Here is a 22,069-nt window from a genome sequence, read left to right as displayed (position 1 = left end):
AATTGGGCATCGAGCTCCGAGGGGTTTCAACTGTTTCGAATGAAAGTTGGTATGCAAGTAGTGCTCTTCGAGTAGAACAACTTTCATCATTTATGTTTTTCCCAATTCCTGCCAGTATGCCCGTGGCGTCCCCTCGTGAACCATCACCGTCTCCAGACTTGTCATTATTATTATTATTTTTTTATACGTCGTTGACAAACTTTGGTACATCACGGGTGATTAAGGTTATGGTCAAGTTATCGGGGGGGGGGGGGTGGGGGTTCATGCATACAATCACCCATTCATGTTGAACTACCTTGAAGCCCTGCCAACATCCCTATATTCATCTATCTCCATAACCTCTAAGTTCCTATCTAATTCTAATTTAAACTTCTCTGCTGTTTCTGCTGCCACTTCCTTTCCAGGGAGGCCATTCCATGCATTATCTCCTCTCTGAGTAAAAGTCCCCTTCCTTACTGCCGTCTTAGCTCTCCTCTTCTTCACTGTCAGGCAGTCAGGTTATGTACAGCCCCTGGTCCTATCACTTTGGACTCTGTTGAATAATTTGTCTGCACTTGTTAATTGCCAGAATCCTTCGGATTTCGGCAATTATGTTGGTCGGTTGTGCGTGTCATTCTCTGTGTCTGTCTGTTTGTTTGTTTGTTTACTCTGCAGCAGCCACACCGTTTCAGCGATCATGACCAAACTGGGTACAGACGTCGGCCATGGTCCAACTTAGACAATTGTCGTTTTTGGTGAATCTAGGTCAAAGGTCAAGGTCACCGAGAAACAGAAATTCTTATTTTCGCAATAACGTCCGCTAAAATGGTCGTATCGACTTCAAACCAAATAAAAAATGTGCATCTTCCCATTCTGCATCCAACCATATGTCTCATCGGGGTGTCACACCAACACCCTTCTAAACCAAATAAAAAATGTGCATCTTCCCATTCTGCATCCAACCATATGTCTCATCGGGGTGTCACACCAACACCCTTCTTAGCGGTCGGGGGGTCGAATGTCAGGGGGGGTCGTGTCAAAACTTTCAAATTGGGATAAAAACGCCATTTCAAGTCCGATTGACTTCCAAGTTATGATCATGACCAAACTAAGTGCTATAACTAACTCATTAAACAGTCGCACTATCGACTTGTAAGAACCAAATTGATTTCCAGAGATCATGGAGATATGACAAAGTTATTCCGGCAATTCCTTGCTCAACGAGCTATTTCATTTTGTTTGTTGGTTCGCAGGTGCCAGCAGTGACCACAATTGTCGTGTCTGTCTGTTTGTGACTCTCCAGAGAATAGCTCCGTGATGTTTGATGCAATCTTAATGAAACTTGGACACAGCAAGATATCATGGTCAAGTTGTGTTGTTTTAGCAGCGTCTCGCGTAGCAAACGATTTGCTCACTGAGAGCTCGGCCTTCTTCTTCTTCTTCTTCTTCTTCTTACAAACCTTAATCTCTCGGATTCGGCTCTTGTATATACAAGATCCGGATCTCCTTAAATACTGACCACATGTACACATCCTCACATAGACGGTGCCTTTTGAGAGCGTCTATCATGAACTTTTAAATATATTCGGACATTTGCTTTAAAGTTTCGAAAGGTTCACGTTACTATTTAAAGATTATTCCATTTATCGTATTGTAATTTCGTAAATACATTATTTATTTCGTAAATACACGATATATCGTAAATGCGTAAATACATTATGACGGGGTTTCGCTATTGGCCTAATCAAGGCACGTGACGAAATATCGGGAGTTGTTTTTTTTTTTTAATTTTTTAAAAAAATATATATTTTTAGCCGACAAAACCTTTAGGACGATGCTCTTGGACACATTTGTCCTTGTTGTACGAGGGGCGTCCCACGCCCCTTGTGAGCGGAGCCACGCCCCTTGTGAGCGGAGCCACGCCCACTTCAACTTATTTATTTATTTTTTGTCGATTTTTTTTCTCGCAATTTCATTTCCTAGAAGCCGTGCGTAATGTCCATAAGTAGAACATATAAAAAAATCCGATTTGATTTGGTCAATTTTGACGGAAGAGATCGGTTTTTACGGTAGAGCTTCCTCAAAAGCTTCCATGAACTCAATTGTACCTATCGTGGAATTGTTCAATAATGTCTGCGAAACATCGTCGCTTTCTGGCTCGTACCCTCCATTGGTTATCTTGAACATCTCCATCATTATGTCCCCTCGAAATAACCTCATTGACATTCTCTATCGCGTCTGTAGACACCCGAAATCGTGCTGCTACCGAGTATGTTAATGTATATTATTCGTCGATTTTAGTTCCTCATGTTTGACCGCGTTCGCTTTTATCCGATCGCTAAATTATTCAGACATCATCTGAAGGTGTATATAGACGTTTTTCTGTGGTGATGCTGGGCTACCACCTCCGCGATGGTGACAAAAACATTATTTTACAGTTATGGCGAGTTGTGAATTTAAGACATTTTTTGTTAACTTCAACGGCGTACGTACATTTTTCTACATCTGATAGACGACATTAAAGTTTTAACAGAAACGAGTTAATAAAATTAACTTCACAGTGGAGGACGCACTGCGCATGCGCACAGGCTTTCCCGCGTTCTTCAAAACAGGTGAGCGAGAAAAGTGACGCCAATACCTTTTAATTAATTTTAACCAGGTTTTGTCATCAGATTCTGCCTGTACGAATCGACGGACGTTGCGCACACAACGTCGGGGAGCAGTTATTTCAATGTTCGTGCTTGGCCGGAATATCGCCGTTGCGGAATAGGTCCAAACAGCTTGTTCTTGAGGACATATTGTGAAGCCTTGTCAGTGTAATTTCCCTGGAAGTTCGTTCGGGTCGCAACATTGTGGAGTTCCCACGTGGCTGCATATCCCGTTTTGGAGAAACTGTTCCCTTTCAAGTCGGCCGGTTCATGCAGCACACCTTGCCGGGCACTTTCGACATCTTGTGATGCGACAGCGGAAGATAATAAAGGATTAAAGCGAATGGCGTTTCAGGTTTTATTCACGTGGGTATAAATTACAAGTCGAAATAAATGGTAGCGTTAACACTGTGGAGTGTAGAGGAATTCAACGAGGCCTCGTCTCCAATAATCTATACGGTTTTAGTCACGATGTCTGAGGAAGGACGTCGTTGTCATGGAGATCAGGATTCGGCCAAGAAAGAGGAATTCAGCGAGGCCTCATCTCGAATAATCTGTACGGTTTTAGTCACGATGTCTGAGGAAGGCCGTCGTTGTCATGGAGATCAGGATTCGGCCAAGAAAGAGGAATTCAGCGAGGCCTCATCTCGAATAATCTGTACGGTTTTGGTCACCACGTCTGAGGAAGGCCGTCGTTGTCATGGAGATCAGGATTCGGCCAAGAAAGAGGAATTCAGCGAGGCCTCATCTCGAATAATCTGTACGGTTTTGGTCACGATGTCTGAGGAAGGCCGTCGTTGTCATGGAGATCAGGATTCGGCCAAGAAAGAGGAATTCAGCGAGGCCTCATCTCGAATAATCTGTACGGTTTTGGTCACGATGTCTGAGGAAGGCCGTCGTTGTCATGGAGATCAGGATTCGGCCAAGAAAGAGGAATTCAGCGAGGCCTCATCAAGAATAATCTGTACGGTTTTGGTCACGATGTCTGAGGAAGGCCGTCGTTGTCATGGAGATCAGGATTCGGCCAAGAAAGAGGAATTCAGCGAGGCCTCATCTCGAATAATCTGTACGGTTTTGGTCACGATGTCTGAGGAAGGCCGTCGTTGTCATGGAGATCAAGATTCGGCCAAGAAAGAGGAATTCAGCGAGGCCTCATCAAGAATAATCTGTACGGTTTTGGTCACGATGTCTGAGGAAGGCCGTCGTTGTCATGGAGATCAGAATTCGGCCAAGAAAGAGGAATTCAGCGAGGCTTCATCTAGAATAATCTGTACGGTTTTGGTCACGATGTCTGAGGAAGGCCGTCGTTGTCATGGAGATCAGGATTCGGCCAAGAAAGAGGAATTCAGCGAGGCTTCATCTAGAATAATCTGTACGGTTTTGGTCACCACGTCTGAGGAAGGACATGTTCCACGTGTTGGACCAGTTTGTGATTTTATCCAGATCTGCAGTGAGCGAAGAATCCACAGCTTGCCGGTCTGAGGGATGACAGGTGGTACGGCAGAGGGTGGAGTAATCAGCAAAGAGATAAAGAGGATTTTCCAGAGAGTCGGAGATCATTGATGAAAACCAGAAAAAGAACAGGGCCCAGAATGCTACTTTGAGGAACTCCAGCCTGGACAGGAAGAGGGGATGAAAGAACTCCATTTAGGGCCACACGTTGACTGCGACAGGAGAGGAAGTCTGCGAGCCATGAGTGGAGATGGCCTTGGATACCATGGGAAGAGAGTTTGGTGAGTAGTGCAGGGTGCCAGACTGTGTCAAAAGCACGTGATATGTCCAGGGATGTGGCGCTGATTTCATCTCCGGCAATGACAACCTCCATCCATTGTTGGGAGAGCAGAAGCAGCATATCCAGGGTAGAGTGACCAGGTCTGAAACAAAATTGATGATCGGAAATCAAGCCATTGGAGAAGAGGAAGGATTTCATGTCTGAGGCGATGATGGATTCCCTAACCTTGCTGATGATTGGGAGAAGGCTGATTGGTCTGTAGTTACAGGGATCTGTTTTTGCACCTTTTTTATGCATGGCAGTGATGTTAGCAGATTTCCAAGTAGATGGCAGATGACCTTGAGCAAATGAGAGGGTGAATAGAACAGAGAGAGGGTGAGCAAGAGCAGAAGAAGCAGGTTTTTGGAACACGTGGGCTGATGCCGTCTGGACCGGTTGCAGAATCTGAGTCGAGGTTTGACAGCAAGCTCTCCACCTTGTCAGGAGAAAAGGACACGAGTCCAGGGACAGTTGGGTGCGACTGGGTAAGGTGGGTGCAGAAAGCAATGGGTTTCATTCACAAGATTTAGATGCAAACACCGAGTTAGCGCATTCAGCTTTATCACGTGTGGAATCAGCATTGCGGCCATTTGAGGTAAGGGAGGGGATGGAGGGGGAACATACACCAGAAACAGATTTGATTAGATTCCACCAGGATGTAGTGGAGGGAGAGAGGTTTGAGGGTTCAGACTTCAGATTAGAAAGATGTTGTTTTTCTGGTTCTCCTGAAGGTCGACACACTTGTTCCGAGCTTTCTGGAAGGAACTGGGATTATCTTCAGTTGTGTTTGTTTTCCACGAAGCAAAGGCAAGTTGTTTCAGGACAACTGCCTCGCCACAAGCTTCAGTGATCCATGGGCAGAAGGGAGGGGAGGACAACTGAAGACGAGAGGGATAAATCTGTGCATGAGGGAGAGCGAGAGAGAGAGCAAGTTTCTTTGAATGAATTCCCAGGACGAGTTGACGTCGGATGAGGTTGAGATGGGAGACTAGTTGAGAAGTTTGATGACTGCTTGGAGACCCTGCCAGTCAGCCTGAGTGTAATGCCAGACTCAACGGCGCTGAGGTGGTTCTCTAATAACAGCCAGAGATGTTGACTTTCACAAGCACGTGGCCACAAGAACTGATTGGAGCGGAGGAAGAACAGCAGATATTTTCAGGGAAATTTGTCAAAATCAGATCCGGACGAGATGGAGTACCGTTGGTTGAGAACCGGGTCTAGAAGTGGACCGATTGACTCAGTCCCACTGAGTCGCAGAAGTCTTTTGCTGAAGTGCCATGGCAGGTGAGAGAGGTGCCCACACCCAGCCAACTGGCATGATGACAATTGACGTCACCACACATGAGGAAGAGAGAGTTCGGATGAGAGGATAGAAGTTGGTCAATGTTTTCGGAAAGTGAGGTGGAAATGGAGTCATCACTGTTCGGTGGACGGTACAGCACACATCTTAACATGAGGTAGGAGTGGAGGGGAAGCCGTAGCCAGAAGTATTCCTGGAAGTGTGGGGGAGTGAGGGCAGTGCATGGAGGGTGAGGAATAGAGTCTTTGAAGAGAGCAACTCCTCCTTCAGGACGAGGCTCAGGTCTGTCATACCGGAGGAGGGAGTAACCAGAGAGAGATACTCGGGAGTCAGAGATGTCTTGAGAGAGGAAAGTTTCTGTTGGGCATATTCTGTCTGGTTTGTGAGTGGTTTGATGACAGTTTATACCTGGTTCTGGATTCGAACCCTGCCTAGACAGCTTCGAGGTGAGTGTGCGTACTTCGAGACAATCCTGCCAGCCCTGTGTGTCATTGATTCACCTTTGTCACTGTAGTTGCAATCAATACGGCTTTAGAAAATAAATAATTTGATTTCCCCCTTTGACTGAACAATTTACATTTCGAGATGCATTGATTGGTCCTTTAATTGAGCAGCTAGACTGTGTAAATCAGTTGATTACCCTTTTAGTTTGGTGGGTTAAACTGGTTAAAAAAATGTTAATTACCGCTTTCTGTTTATTGAATCGTTTCACAGGGCAAGTGAGTTGATGAATACTTCAGTGTGTTTTTTTTTTTTTTTTTTTGCATGAACAAACCTGTTTGAGTTGTTTATAATGAAGTTTCCCTTATTGCTGCATGTTTCTCAGTTCTCACAGTATACCTGAGTAATGTGACGAGTTGTCAAAATTGGTGTTATTCCTTCTTTCAGGATATTCCACCATGCGAAGGGAAAGTGCGAGAACTTCCATTGGAAAGGAAGACGCTTCACCCAGGGATGTTCTCCTCCAAGCAGCCCACAACAAAGAACATGAGACGTTGCGGGAACTGGTGTTGTGCCATGTGAGTTGCCTTGCGTTGTTTTGTTCGAGTTATTCCGACTCCCTATTTTCCTGCAAGTCATCATTTGTGATGCTTCCTTAGTCCCTACAGTCTTGTCATTCTGTTTTCCCTTTGCTCCATTTTATGTCCCATCGACACCTGGATTCAAAAAAAAAAATTACCACGTGAGAGGTAACTTGAATAAGTCCAAAAAAGTAGTTCCGTTTTCTCAACTGACCTTAAGTGTGTCTGTGTCAGTCGTTGGTTGTTATCTCCATATGTGGATTTCAGAAGGTGGAACGGATCCTTCCCGGTACTCGAAGTGTCCACCTTCGTTTTGGTGAAGGATCGTGATTGATGGCCTAAGTTCTGAAGTTGTGGTGTTCTCAGTTTTGTGCTGAGGGCTCTTTTCAGGATCGTCACTGAGCTCCAGACAGCCTCCAACTGTAGTTCGTTTGTGGTGATGTTTGTGGGATCTTTGTGAGGCTCTTCTTTATCAATTCCCATTGCTCCATTTATCACTGGTACAATTTTGGCGCTCTTCAGCTGCCAGGATCTTTTCACTTCATTCTTGAGATTTTGGTGTTTGGTCGTGTTCTTGGTTTCTGTGTTGTTTTTAGACCAAAATCATTGGGTACTGAAACCTCGATTAACAATGCCTTCTTTTTCCTTTTTATATCTGAGTACTATGTCACGTCGCAGTGCTTTGCTTTTCTATGCTCACGGTGGATGGGATCATCAGGTCGTATGTGAGCATCATTTCCTTGTTTTCAATGATTGCTTTTGGTTTGTGTTTCCATGAGTTTTGTGAAACTGGGATGTTAAAATTTCCACAGATGTGCCAGTGGATTACTCTACGTACCGTGTTGTGCCTTTGTGTGTACAGCTGTTCTGACATGAGCTTTTTACATCCCGATAGGAGGAGGCTCGTGTTTTCTGTTTCTACCTTGCAGAATCTACGTTTGTCCGATTGTCGCAGTCCTGCCATTTTTTAAAGCCATTCCTGTAGTGTCCTTGATCTTGGTAATTTTAATGACCAGCAGAGTACCCGCCTTGTAGGCGATCTTGTTCCAAGCAAATAACACGTTCTTCTGAAATACCTTTATTTGGGTCGTGTATCGGCAATTGACAGCTGCCTCAATCGCTCCCGGAAATAATAAAAATAATCCAGGTTACGTGCACGAAGCAAAAACGTACAGACTGCCGATGATTCAAAACACCTCACGGCACTTGAAAACGTTGGGACAGGAATACTGGACTGTAAATGGTGGGAACTTGTAGTACCCTCTCCCACCTGGAGGCAGCCCTACACGATACACATTTACATTCCTCCTCCCCCCCTGCCATGCCCCCCCCCTTCACCGTGACAAGATAAAAACACCCCTATACACTAATTGGGGTCATGCTGATCCTATGTGGCAAGTCTGGATGTAATCGACCCAGAATTGTTGGAGGAGCGCGACAAACACAAGCGAGAAGGACACTTGGTAGAGCACATACCTCCGCCACGTAATGCCTGATCCACGAGAACATATCGGGCCCAATAACTTTTTGATATGTCATGCTATACATCGTTTTTGGCCCGATCACTCAATGGTGAAGAATCACTAAAAAAATTAAATAATTCTCATATTCAGAGATCCAGATTTTCAAGATTGAATCAATTCTTCCTTGTCACACACCCAACATGCCCACAAAGTTTTGTCCGAATCCATCCACAAATTTTTGAGATATGTTATGTATCATTTTGTCCCTATCTCTCAATGGTAAAGAATCACTTAAAAAAATTCCAGCAGCCGGATCTGGATCCGTATCTTCACCAAATCTAATCGGTTTGTTCTTGTCAGACCCCGAACCTGTCCACAAAATTTCATCTGGATCCGTCCACAACTTTTTTGAGATATCCTGCACACAGACAGACAGACAGACAGACAGACAGACAGACAAGGGGTGAAAACATAACCACCTTCACCTTCATTGGCGGAGGTAACAAACAAACGCTGGTTCGTGAATTGTAGTGAGGATTCATTCTCTGTCCCAATTGAGCTGACTTTTTCATAGCCATTGTAGTGACCCTTCTTTGTCTATCCCCAGTCTGTCCAAACCTTTCTTTTCCCCCCTTCCTTGCTCTTTTATCTTTGTCCCAGTTGTCTATATACGTATATGTATCAATTTGTTGATATTTTGTCTTGGATTTTTCTTTTGTCTTTTTTTTTTTGCTGTCATTGGGGCTGTATTTGCTGCTGTTTCAGTTTGGTGCGTGACTTTTTCCATTTGCACCTGTTTTTGGAAGTTTTTCCACAAGGTGAGTGAGAGCTACCTTTTCTGGTGTGTTGCATTCATGCTGATGTACAAATTGTATTTGGTGGTCTGTTGAATTTTTCAGGCACTCTGCTAATCCGACAGTTGTCGGCTCGTCACATTGCACTTGATTGAATAAGGCCGCCACCCCCTCCTTTCTTCAACAGGTATATTCTTGTGGATAGTGAGGAGTTTCCTTGTTTTGATATCGAGTTTTTTTTTGTTTTCTGATTGGGGCCGGTTTACTATTCGGCAACTGTATTGGAACACTGGTACTGCGAGTTGGTTTATGACTGATTTTGTTGTTTGGGGAGAGGTATGTTTTCAGGATCATCCTCGTTCGACACAGGTGTTGTTTGCTAATTGTTTTGTGCATTTTTTTTTTTATGACAAATTAGGTGGCCCTCTTCTACTCCAAGGTATTTGTAAGATGCTTCATTGGCTGGCTCCTGGATTGTTGTGTCTTGATTGTTGTGTCTTGATCAACCACTGATCGTGGTTCACAATCTTTTGAGGCGCCCTCCCTCCCTTCCTGTTAGTGGGGTCTCACTTTGCTGACAAATCCTATTAACTTGTGAGCGGTGATAAATAGTGCAAATGGAATGCTCCATCTCAAGGAAAGAAAGCACCGTCACGTAATCCATCCATCCATCCATCCATCCATCCATCCATCGTGACCATGCTCTCTACAGTGTCGGTGCTGCCGAAACAGTCTCCTGGGCTATTGGGCACAATCCTGGACGGGTCGCCACTCTGACGCAGGATACTCAAATTTTTCACTCATCCCAGCAAGCTGGTACTCATTTTTCCGACCTCAGAAGGATGAGAGGCTGAGTCAACCCCACCTGGTGTTAATTCAGTGGACAACAGGGCTTAAATTTAGGATTCTGAGATCCCAAGCCAGCCACCGTAACCACAAAGCCAAATACCAGGCTTACTCTCACGGACGAATTGAAGAAAATAATTGAAATCTATTTTCGGATTTAAGTCTCGGATCTGATGGACTAAATAAGTGGCGAATTCTGGACTGAAATCCTCAGATTTAAAGATCCTCACACGTATTGACTAGCCCAGCTTGCTTGAGTCATAACTTTCTCTGCCGCTGTGAGATGGCAGTACTTGTTGATCTGTAAGTTGCCTTTTCACATTTGCTGTTTCGCGGGGCTGCGACGTCATGTGTTTTGTTCAGCCAAACATCTTTTCCTTTAAAAAAAAAAAAATTAAATTCTAGCCATTTTGGATGAAGAGCACTCCTGTACGAGTAGGTTCGGTGTTTTGCACGCCATTTTGTAATCGTACGAATCCGGCCCCGATGTGAACCGCATTTTGCTGTTTCACCTTCGCTACGTCACCCTAAAGAGGTCGTGATGTTGTAAGTACATATATTTTGTGTAATGACAACATTTTTCTGCCCATCAGGTGGCTTTGATTATGGATTGATTGGCGTGCCCTGCATCTCTATCCTGATACCAGGATGAAGCTTATTGGGATGTGCTCATTACGATACCGAGTCTTATCGTATTTGCAGAGAATTATTATGAAGCTTTGTGAATTGTCAATATGTGCATCGTCTTTTGGGGCCATGCCGACGAGATGATTTAATGTCCACATATCAATTTATACATGCATCGCCGTTAGCCATGCTGACCTGTGTGCTTTGTATGCGGAACCTATTTGGTGCATATTGTTTGTTGCAGTGAATCTGCGTGGAAGAAAGGGTCAATGAATAATGACGTGGATGAAAGACGTCGCATCTGCTTCGTCGGTGATCTTTTATAGCAGCATTGAAAATCGTCCTGGGGTTATTGGCCAAGCTTGAGATGGGGTATTGCGAGCGTCTTTGAAAGATCACAAATACCCGCCACACTTATCCCTTCTCCTCGATGAGCTGCGCGAGTTGAGCAGGGAAAGTTTAAGCTGCCTCATGGTCCAGTGAGGAACGCTCGCCTGTGAGCTTCACATTTTGAAGACGGTATCGCTTCTTGAAGCGGTCAAACCATCGCCTGCGAGCACGAAAGGGACTGGGGCAACTCGTACCCGCATCACGCGTGTTTGCAGCACGACCTGCACCAACCAGATGATTGTACATGCACTTTGCCTTTTCACGATTCAGAGGTCCACTTAAAAGCACGTTTTTCTCAGCGTTGTTCTCAAACCACACATTCAATGCCTTCTCCATTGCTTCAATGTGAACGTTCCTGACCTCTGGGTGGTAACTACTTTGGTGCTGGGTACTGCACCAGCCGTGACACTTTCGCGAATCGCCTTCTCGTTATTATTATTATTATTATTTTTTAAGGTAACGGACAGTCCACTCGTTCTTGCCATAATGCCTGCCCACAGAGGCCACACTCTCACCTCTTGATCGTCTGTCAAGCAGCTACACTTTCTGTCTCAGGCTCATGACTTTATTTGCGTCTTGGGAGCAGGCGCAACTCCTGCACAGCTCTTGCGCTTAAGACCTCTGATCGAACAATGATCGCAAAAAGTCCACGAGCGTGAGGAATCGCAGCATGCCAAGCCAGCGGGACGAGAAGAAAGAACGAGACCCAGGACACGGTGCAGGGGGTTGTGGGTAGATGGAGGAGGAGTGGGTAGTGTGACCATTGTTTCTGGGGGATGGTGGTGGTGGTGGAGGGTTTATGCGCACGTGGAGGTGCTTCATGTGCGGTTGATGGCAGATGGTTTTAGAGCTGTTTTTTGCACACGGATGGAGTTTGATTAAGTTAACTCGAGTACGCATCGAGGGCACAAGACCCCCCCCCTTGATACTGCCACTCTACCGGAAACGGTAACACTCAAAGTGCGAACCTTGCCGGGATCGGTGGTACCAATCGGCGCTCATCGTTGATTAGCAACCCGCCGGTGCGTGGAGTTTAGCCGTGCTTGGCGGCCTCAGGACCGGGTGTTCGGGAGGAAATCGAGCACTTCCCCTCATGTTGAAACTTGGCCCCCACATCCATAACAGTATTATATCTCGGTGGGACCAGCTTAACACTTCGATAAAGTGAGTTTCTCCTTATGGGGGAGATCATTCGGTGGAGGTTTCTTCATTTATTCAAGTACCATGCTTTGTATCTAGAGCGTAAGTTCATTCAATGCTGGAGGGTTCGCCACTCTGATCGCAGCAGGATACTCGACTGAGTGTGAAGGAATTTGTAATTTGGTCACACTGCCGGCGATAGCTCACCTACCTACTCTTACAAAGGACACCCTGGGATCTTCAATGTCCACAAACTAATTCCAGCAGATGGGACACCCAGCTGTGAAGGGTAGGTCTGAAATGACACTCGAATTGATGTCACCCTGCATGCAAAACTCCAGCGTGACAGTTTATCATTGGGTCGAGAGTCAACCCCAGGCAACACCGTTCGGAGGGGAGTGTGTATATTACAGTCCTGCCAGCCTGTCTTGTAATTTTTAAAACTCGCATAATATTTAAACCGTTTATAACGTTCATTGTTGCCTCCATCACCGAAGGTGGACGGAAGTTGTGTTTTCACCTCAATAACTTAGAGCTATCCTGCTCACAGAAATACAGACGGATTCGGACGCAACTTGGTGGACACGTTAGGTGTGTGACAAGGATGAATTTATTTGATTTTGATGAAGATCTGGACATGAGAATTAAAAAAAAAAAAAAAAAAATTATTCACCGTGGAGAGAGATCGGGCCAAAAACTATACATAGCATTCGATTTCAAAATGTTATCAATGGATGATGACAAAACTTGGTGAATGAGTTGTGTAAGTGACAAGAGCAAGCCGATTCGATTTTGGTTCAGGTCCGAATCTGGACCCGACGTATCAGTGGGATACAACACGTGAACTGTTCAGCCAGGCGGAGGTACGTGCTCTACCGAATGTCATTCTGGCTTACACCAGTCATCATCAGGCCTTTGACCATTTCATCATAAAAATGTCATCTCCCCTCCACCAATACCAATTCAAATGTATTTGCTCTCATTTTGGCTGAACCCACAGCTTCGTTATTTATCTTGGAGAGAAAATCTTTATTTTGTGTTTTTTTTTTGTGAAAATTCCGAAACGTATCAAAAATTTAATTTTATTGTTATTATATTTTCGACTTCGTTATCGGTGTTGTACTCTTTGTACTTGCTCGCTTTGATTGTACTCACTAATTGATCACATTATTGACCATTAAAAATGCCTCCAGCCTTTTTGGTTCTGGACTAGATTGGTGGTGAAAATTGCTCTATTCTCAAGTGTTAAAACAAAGTACCGGTCCTTTAATATCATGTTAAAAATAAATAATAAATCAACTTTTTCACAAATATGCTCTGCATGATCCTTTGCAGTTCCGTGCATTGCCCTTTATTTCAGCACAAACATTTTAATGTGTGCTTTTTTTTTTCTCTCTATTTATTTTTTCTGCCCTTTCTGTTTGTTGCACGTAGAACTCGCATGAAGACATCTACAATCTCAAGGAGGTCATGGAAGAACTACCACACAAGGCACTGGATAATCTGTTTTTGGATTTGCAGCAGCTTGCACTGGACTCTTTGTTTGACTTCCCGCTGGAGTGCTGGCGCAATGCAGCAGAGAGCGGGAACGAGGCCGAAATGAACAAAGTCGTAAGTTTTCCAAAGTTATTGCATACCGATTTGATGTTTGAATGGTACTGGCCAGATAAAATGGCACTTTCTGAACAAACACCAAAACTCTAATACCAAGATTGAAAGCCTGGGCCCAGTTTGAATATTTTGCATCTTTAACGTCTTGCCCTCGCCAGAGGAGAGGCTATTGCATATGGGTCCATTTGTCTGTTTGTCTGCACGAAATGTGTTGATAGAAAGCCGCAAGCGCCACCTCGTGGTAGCCAGTTGTACACACAAATTTTTTTTTTCAACTAAATACCTTCATAAAGCACAGCATGCACAATTAGAATGGGAGTACGTCGATGAAGTATGTACTTAACTATAAAACCAGACAAAATGAAATCTTGGCTGGGGTGTGCTATCGTTGATTGCTCTTTCTGGTTTATGATTTAAATACTGCACACCATATCATCACGTTTTTGCGTTTTTACAAGCTCAAAGCTGTGTGACAAACGCCAGACTTGCACTCGTCAGTTGATTTGCGTTGTTCCCTCAAAGTGATTTGATTTTGAGATTATTGCGAATCGAAAGAAAGCATTTTGAGGGAGATAAGCGATTGTCCCCGGTGCCACCACACATTATCTGATTAATTGACTGTTTGGTGAACAGCAAACCCCACATCACTTTTACTTGGTTGTAGTATTATATGTGATGAAAGAAATAAAATTGCTCGTGCAATATCAATCCTCACCTCCTCCAATGGAAGCAAGCTCACACCCTCAACGGCAATATTTTTGGTGCACGTCACATTCTGTTTACTTCGATAAAAGCCATAAATGGAAGGTGCACGTTCTCCTCATTTCATGCCACTTTGCTTGTTATCTCATCCGAAAATAGTGTCCTGGCCAGTTGGAAATGTGCCAAACTTTCTGCCCATTGTTTGCCGTGGCCTGTCAGAGGCACATGACGCAATGATTTTCAAATTGCATTTGTGTGGTTTAAATGACCACTCAATGTGCACTGTTTCACAAGGACCCAGTCACACCTTATGAGTTATGTTAAGTCTACACTAATTCTTCTTCTTCCTCGTCTTCTTCTCTTCCCTTTTTGAGGGGGGTGGGGTCTAACAGCACCAAGTTTCTGCCCTACCTCGACCGTGATACCCCTCCACTTCCGTCTGTCGTCAGCCAACTCCCTCCATTCTCCAATCACCCCCACATTATTGATGTCACTCCTCACACAATGTTCCCATCTCAACCATGATCGACCGATATTCCTCCTGCCTTTCTTCCTCAACCTATCCACTGTCTTTGCCTGTCTCACTTCCTCCATCCGCACCCAGTGTCCAGCCTACTTCAGCCGGCTTTTTATCAATCTCCCCGTCAAGCTCATCGACACCAATCTCATCTTTCTGTTCATCCATCCTCCTTCGATCCACCCTCTTCACTTTCGCAATCATCTTAACCCATTTGTTCGCGCAGACCTGCAACCTCTGTTATAAACATTGTTGTTTAAAAAAAAACAAAAAACGAATTCTGGTTTAAAAAATAACAAAAAAATTGTAGTAGTTCTCTATGAGGCTGTGACAGTTGTTCTGGACTACCTCAAGGCACCGCCGTGAATGCACCAGTTACCCGGAGGGTAGCACGGTAGGAAATATTTACGGATACAAATATGTCCTGGCTGTAGTTATACAGGTGAATCCAGCATATGACAGGAGGCAGAAGGAGATTTAAAAAGTATTTATTAATCCCTACCATTTACCTTTATAACTCGAATTGCTACTGGTTAAAAGAAACACTCAATGATTTTAAAATCCTTAGGTTATAAAAGTACAAATGTCACAGAGGTCAATGCAGCTGTGAGTTAACTCTCAACTTTCAGGGTGGTAACTTAGTTAACCAGTTTGTAAAAAAAAATGTACCTCAGCAGGTTACAAATGATTGAAGGGACGGTTGAGAACACGTTCGAGCAATCTTGTCCAGCTGGTGTGTACTGGTTGAAATCCGACCAGCCGGTCGCTTTGCAAGTCCTCAAGGTGAGCTTGGCATCACCGAAGCAAGCAGATGAATCCAAGTCTACAGATCAAGCCGAACGATGTTGAATTCGGAAACTGCATGCTGTTAAGAACTAAAATGTGTACCGACCGCTGAAGCATGAGGATGAGGAAGGGAACAGGCTCTCTGCTGTCTCTGCAACCAGAGACGAGATGCCTGCTTGGATGTCATCTCCAAGACACCAGCAAGGCAGGAGATTTGTCAAGTTTCGACCAGCCGATCAGAGCAGCCAGCTTTGCGCGGTGAAGCTGGGTCTTGTCAAGGCTTTGGAGTCACAGAACCAGTCTTGGTTCACATGCAGCACTCTCCATTCCCTCTTTGCTGGGTGAGCCCGTTTTAATACTCAGTCTGCCACAGCTTAGCTTGTGTAGCACAGCTGATGTTCCTCTCTGATCCCATGTCCCACTCCTCCTGAAGCTGTAAGGTGAACTGTCCATTATTTATGATCCCAGCTCAAAGATCAGTCTGGGATGTGGCATCGAACAGGTCCAGATGTTTTCATTCCAAATGGTTAAGTTTGGTGCACCCGACACAATTTTAAAACCACCTATTATACTTCTTCCCCCCCCCCCCCCCAGTACATTTCTCTTTCTTTTGGGAGGACAGTCATCAAGTCATTTGGGCACTTAGCCTAAACACCTTCATTCAAGGCACATTCAAATTCCTTTCCTCAGTTCCTTGGTTATTGGGTCGGAGGCTGCATGGACACAGTATGTACTTGTTTAATTTCAGTTACTTTTTCCACAGTGCATGTTTTCCTGGACTGAAATGAAAAATTAACTTTCACACTTCAAGTACCTTTTACGTTCAGCTCAAGTATGTTACATTGATCTTTAACACCCCCCCCCACCTCGAACAAAGAAAGTTTCACCAAAGCAATAACTTTTTTACTTTTTCAAATTGATGAGCATGGCCCGTGGACGAGCAGAAGACATCTCAATGCCACTTGAGTAGGGAAACTGTCAGCTTAAGTGTTGCGTGTCACCGCACGGGGAGTGGTGCTGTGTTAATTAGGTAGGGATTAAGACCAAAATCCCCCCAGTACATGATTGCTCCCTGTGACCTTTTCCTATGTTTTTGCATTTCAAAGACCGGCGATGAAAGGGTATCACATCCTTAAAACAACAACAACCAAGCTGTACGTCCAAGCAGGCAAGAAACTCTGCCTCCAGGGGGACAACTAGCAAACCACGCCCCCAGATTGATGATTGATGGGTGGGACAACAGAGTGGAGGGAAGTTTGGTTCGGAGTGGGGCACAAGGGAGGACGGGACAGAAGTGAGTGGAAGAGATGGCGGTTGGAAGAGAAGGGCATTATGGTTGCTTCTCTTTGACATGGTGAAGAAGGCTTCACGATTCTCGTGTTCGTGCTGTGTGAATTTGTCCCCGTGCTTGGCAAGACGCTAGCCATTCCTGTTCGGCTGAGTCGTGAAGTTGTACGATGATGAGAAAGGGAGGAAGAGGAGTGCACCTCTCGGCGAACTCGGTGTTATCCCGTTGTGTGTTCAACGAGGAAGGTGGGTGATCGTTGTGAGCACACCTCGTGTAAGAGAGGAACATTCGGCATATTCGTTCATGAAAAGAAGCCGCACGGCGATTGGTGAGCCCTGACATTGAAGACCGCCTCCGAATTACCTCACCTATGTTTCCTTCCCAGAGAGTGGCTCGGTGCCATTTTGGGTGCGGTTTCCCACGCAGGATGATTCGGTTCGACCCAAAAGGTCATAAATGATCACTTCTGGACCCAAAGCTAAGCGCCCAAATAAAGGAGGGATTTTTCTTTTGTTTTACCTTTTCTCCCTGTCCGTTTTTGTAACTGTGTGTGTGGAGGCACCTCAAAATTAGATTTAGTTTACCTTCCGTTTTTATTCTTGCACTTTAAATTATTACCATTGTAAATATTTGATTTATTTTCATTAAACCTCCGTATTTATTTAAGCTGCTTGTGTTGTCTATTTATTTGTCGTGGGTTTGAGTATATAAACCCCTGTGCTGTGTGTGCTTCCGTCCTTTATGCGTCCTTGCCGCCCCAATCCCACATGCGCTGTAATCTCAAAGGAACTCGGTTGTTCACTTCCAAGGAAAATCATTCGGCTATCCGGCCCGGTCGGTGTTGACCGCCCGTCTACGACAATTGGGTCGGGGGAATTAACCTCACCGCCTGGGCCGTGACTATATACTTTGAGAAAAACTTAGCTTTTGTCATCAAACTTTCAACAAACCTTTATTATGAGAATATGGTATTGGAGAAAATAATAAATAAGATGTACACATTTTACCTTAAAAAAGTTTTGTTTTTATTACAGTTGTTTTTGTCAAGTCTAGTCTGAATACAAAGCGAAGGTGGACATGCTTTGCATTTTGGGATGCTTTCTTGTTTTACTTTTTTCTCGACTGTTGATCATCGGTGGAGATATTTCTTCACGATAATGCCGACAACCTGGCTAATCTACATTTTGATTTAAGAGGCAAGAAAATTGTTTGTGTAGAAAGGCAGAAATCAGAGGGATTGACAAATTTGCAATACTGCACTGTACTTGAATCGGAGGATATAGAAACACATTTTATGAGCGATTGACACGGAGTATTATGCTTGGTGTTGGCTTTATGGTTAGGGTTGTGGGTTTGGGTCCTAGGATCCTGAGTTCAAATCCCACTCTGCTGTTGAATTAATACCAGGTGGGGTTGACTCTGCCTGTCATCCTTCTGAGGTCAGCAAAATGAGTGCCAGCTTGCTGGTATCCTGTGTCGGAGGGGCGACCCATCCAGGATTGTACCACAAAGCCAAGGAGACTGCTTAGGCAGCACCAATGCTCTGCACACAGTATGGTCCCAATGGATGGATGCACATGGAGTATTAACTTGTAATTTTGTATAACTTTAATGTCTATGCAAATTGGTTTGACTGTGACTGCCTCCTTCAGCTCTTGGCTTTGACTTGCTTCATTTGACTGAAAACATCGGCTAAGTGACACTGAATCGGTGTCAATCCAAGAATGTCTCCCTGGACGTACCATGCGTCGTCATCGTGACTGCTGTGATAGTGTTGAGTCGATTGTGACACTCCTGATGGTATCAACATTTATTGTCGACATTACCCACTCCCATCAAAATTAATCTAAATTCCTTCATCTTGAGCTCTTCATTGAAAATAATTCCAAAATTCTTATCATGTGACTACAGTGAAAGTTGTTCACTTTCTGGTAAATATTTTGCTCAAATTTTCAACGATTTTTGGACAAGCTATTCATCCTCCGATGACTCGAAACCACCGTTGTGAGTCGCTGGAGCATGATCATCATGTTTCGTGGAAATCTCAAATTAATGAATCGTTAAAACAATGCAATTTTGATCAAGGTACATGGATATAAATGTTCCATAACGTAAAGCTTTTTTACTTTGTTGAATCAGATGGTAGCAGTGTATCGACCAAGGTGCTGCTCTTCTCTTTGCTTAATGTTTCACTTTCGTAACAAGGGACAAGTTTTGAGTGTGTTGTCTGTGTGTGTGTGTGTGTGTGTGTGTGTGTGTGTGTGTGTGTGTGTGTGTGTGTGTGTGTGTGTGTGTGTGTGTGTGTGTGTGTTGCTTTTGTATCATGTGCGGTGAATTCACCACCATTCATCCTCATCCCCCTCTTCCCGTTAGAATCAATGCATCTCCAAGCTGTACACCGTGGCTACAATTCTGTCTGTGGCAGCAGCTACTGTCTCTCCAAAAGAAGCTTCTGGCATGATGGAGACTGTTATTATGCTGCAAGGTCAGTTAACGTTTGTCTCAAGTTGTTTGGATCAGTTGTTTTTCTGATTACAACTACTGCTAATTATCCAATATCGATAATATCAATGTGCTCAGGGGTCGTGACCACCCACGGGGTGCATTCGGGCAACTTCACCTCGGGAGGTGGCAACCACACGGAGTTTGGAGCCGTTTGCGGCTTAGATTGAGCGGTTGGAGTAAATATACCATTTAATGAAATACTCATGAAATAGGACTCGTACCATAATGTTGGTGGTAGAAAACCTTTTTTCTTACTGTATACCCAAGTTATCTAAATCTTATAAACGTTTGTTGTGACGAAAATTGAAAAAATTCATCATAATGTCAGTCCGTCTCATTTGTTTGTATGTTTGTCTGTGAGGGCAATAACTTGCGAACACTTTCAGCTACTTTTGGCAAACTTTACCAGAGGATTCCAAAGGACAAAATTAATGCTGTCAATGTTTTTTTTTGACAACATCAGTCAAAAGGTTAACTTAGGTCAAAGGTCAGTAACTTTGTCAAATTTCCAAAATCCTCAATTTAAATCTGAACAGGATTTGCATATCAGGTCACTGAATTGAACCACCAATTATTTTTGACATCAACATGAGCCAAAAAAGTCAACAACTTCGGTGAAATTTCTATAATCCTCAATTTTCATCCCATTGACTTGGAAATTTGAAGAGGATTTGCGTATTTGGTCATTGAATTCAACCACCAATTATTTTTAAGGTCAAATTTGTTTTATGTATTTCGCAAGTGTTGTGCTATGCATGGCATCTTTCTTGTTACTTGCGAAAATCAAAGGTTTTACAAGTGTATTGGTTGGTCTTGTGCATTATTCTCTGTTTGTTGTGGCAAAGATTGAAAATTTTCATTATATGTCGGTATGTATGTATGTATGTATGTATGTATGTATGTATGTATGTATGCATGTTTGTCTGTGAGTGCGATAACTCATGAATGCTTTCAGCAAAGTTAGTCAAACTTTACAAGAGGATTCCGAAGGAGAAAAGTGAGGCTGTGGATGTTGTTTTTTAGACGACATATGTCAAAGTTGAAGGTGACAGTGACGTCCTTTGCATGATTTTCGTCACACTTGTCAAGCTCCCGTCTGATGCCTTCTTGTTTGCTTGTTTGTGCGTTATTCTTTCATGGCCTAGCCCTCGCACCTCGAGGACCCAAATTTTGGGTGTAGGTCCTTCAGAATCTGAGCAAGGGATTTAACTACCACACAATGGCCTTGATGTCTGTTTTGAGGCCACTATATAGTGTATATTGGGATGTGGGGGTCAGGTATTCCTTCTGCAATAGCATTGCTTCACTAGTTAATGTATTCATGCGCTTTGAGATGATTGATGTATCTATCACCTCACGATTGTATCTCTGCTATACGAGTAATTAGCAGTAGAGGCAGTCATAATACATTTGCAATAGTCTTTGTTTATATACTTGACGTGCCGTGAGAAGTGGAGACAGTTGCAACAAATTTACAGCGAAGCAGACAGCAGTCATGGAAACTTGCACAAGGAAGTTTGACAAAGCCCACCATCCCTGTTTAGCCAATCATGCCTATTCTATATCAACACCACATTGATTTAATCGACACGTTTATAAGCTTACTTTCACTTGCTTTCACTGGGGTTTGGAGTAGAAGAGGAGTTGGTGGGAGAATTGTAGGCCAGGCACAGGGACATCACCAGTTGTGTGTTTTTGGGGGATGGAGGGGGGGGGAAGGAATGATGAGGGCTGTCTTATGAGGATTCAACAAAAATTGACAAGCAAATTAACTTTTGATTAAACCCTGAGACAAACAGCACAATCAACATATTTACAGGGTGTTTCAAAAAGATTCAAACAACTTTGACTTCCTGCCATTTCTTTGTTTTTTGACCGACACAGTTTTCCTTTTCAGGGTTTGGTGGTGTTGTATTGTGTTTGTTCCTTGGGATTTCTGGCTCCGTAGCTCAACTATGCCATTGACAGTGAAGCAGAAGACAAAAGCGGTGGCTCTGTGGTACGAGACTAAATCATATGTAAATACCTGCCAGAGGTTCTGCGGGGAATACGATCTGAGAACACTTGATGCATTCACAAATTGCGCCATTCAACGTATTGTGAAACATTTTGAGTACTAGGGTACAGTGCACAACCAGAGCAAGGGCAACAGTGGCAGGCTCAACCTGATCAACCAACCAAACTGGATCAACCTGATCTGGTTCAGTGATGAAGCCCATTTCCACCTGAACGGTGCCATCAACAACCACAACAACATTTTATGGGGACAGAACTACCAGAGGAGATCACTGAGAGGTACCTGAAAGGGCCTAAAGGCCCAGTCACACCTTGACGTTTTAGCCAGCGATGGCAACGTGTTAAAATTTATGTAAAACGCTGGCTTACGTTGAACTTTTGATGTTTTTTTTTTAAGATTCGGACGTATTCATAGCGACTTGGTCTTATGTATAACGCATTAGTAACGGACACAGAACGTTTCGTTGTGTTATAGATAACTTATACCAACGAATGCTGAACCTGTTGTCGGCCTACACAACCTATGCCCAACGATAGTCTAACTTAGGCATAGCGCGTTGCACGCATCGCCGACGATGTCGTGACGTAGCCTATTAAAAGGCTGACGCACAACGATTCGAATCATAACTACCGTAGAAATGGAAGTGTCAACATCGCAGTCACA

At 44.0% G+C, this 22,069-nt stretch overlaps 1 protein-coding gene across 2 annotated transcripts in view; it reads left to right on the top strand.

Moving 5' to 3' along the window:
* Positions 1-2,507: 2,507 nt before the first annotated feature.
* The window catches only part of NCAPG2 (non-SMC condensin II complex subunit G2), a 261,538-nt gene continuing 241,976 nt past the window's right edge, over positions 2,508-22,069 (top strand). Inside the window, exons 1-4 of one of the 2 annotated variants that reach the window (XM_085875556.1) lie at positions 2,508-2,591; positions 6,587-6,717; positions 13,415-13,591; positions 19,258-19,369. In XM_085875556.1, coding sequence (XP_085731682.1) covers positions 2,558-2,591; positions 6,587-6,717; positions 13,415-13,591; positions 19,258-19,369 — 454 coding nt within the window. In that variant the 5' untranslated portion in view covers positions 2,508-2,557. Of the gene's footprint in view, positions 2,592-5,159; positions 6,145-6,586; positions 6,718-13,414; positions 13,592-19,257; positions 19,370-22,069 lie in introns of those variants that run through there. The other variant, XM_085875555.1, reaches the window with a different exon arrangement.

This window comes from Eptatretus burgeri, chromosome 3, assembly GCF_056783735.1.
Source record: "Eptatretus burgeri isolate ZD-2024b chromosome 3, Ebu_testis_v1, whole genome shotgun sequence".
Lineage (NCBI taxonomy): Eukaryota > Metazoa > Chordata > Myxini > Myxiniformes > Myxinidae > Eptatretus > Eptatretus burgeri.
Note: the sequence above shows the minus strand (reverse complement) of the source record. Positions and strands in the feature narration are given on the sequence as shown.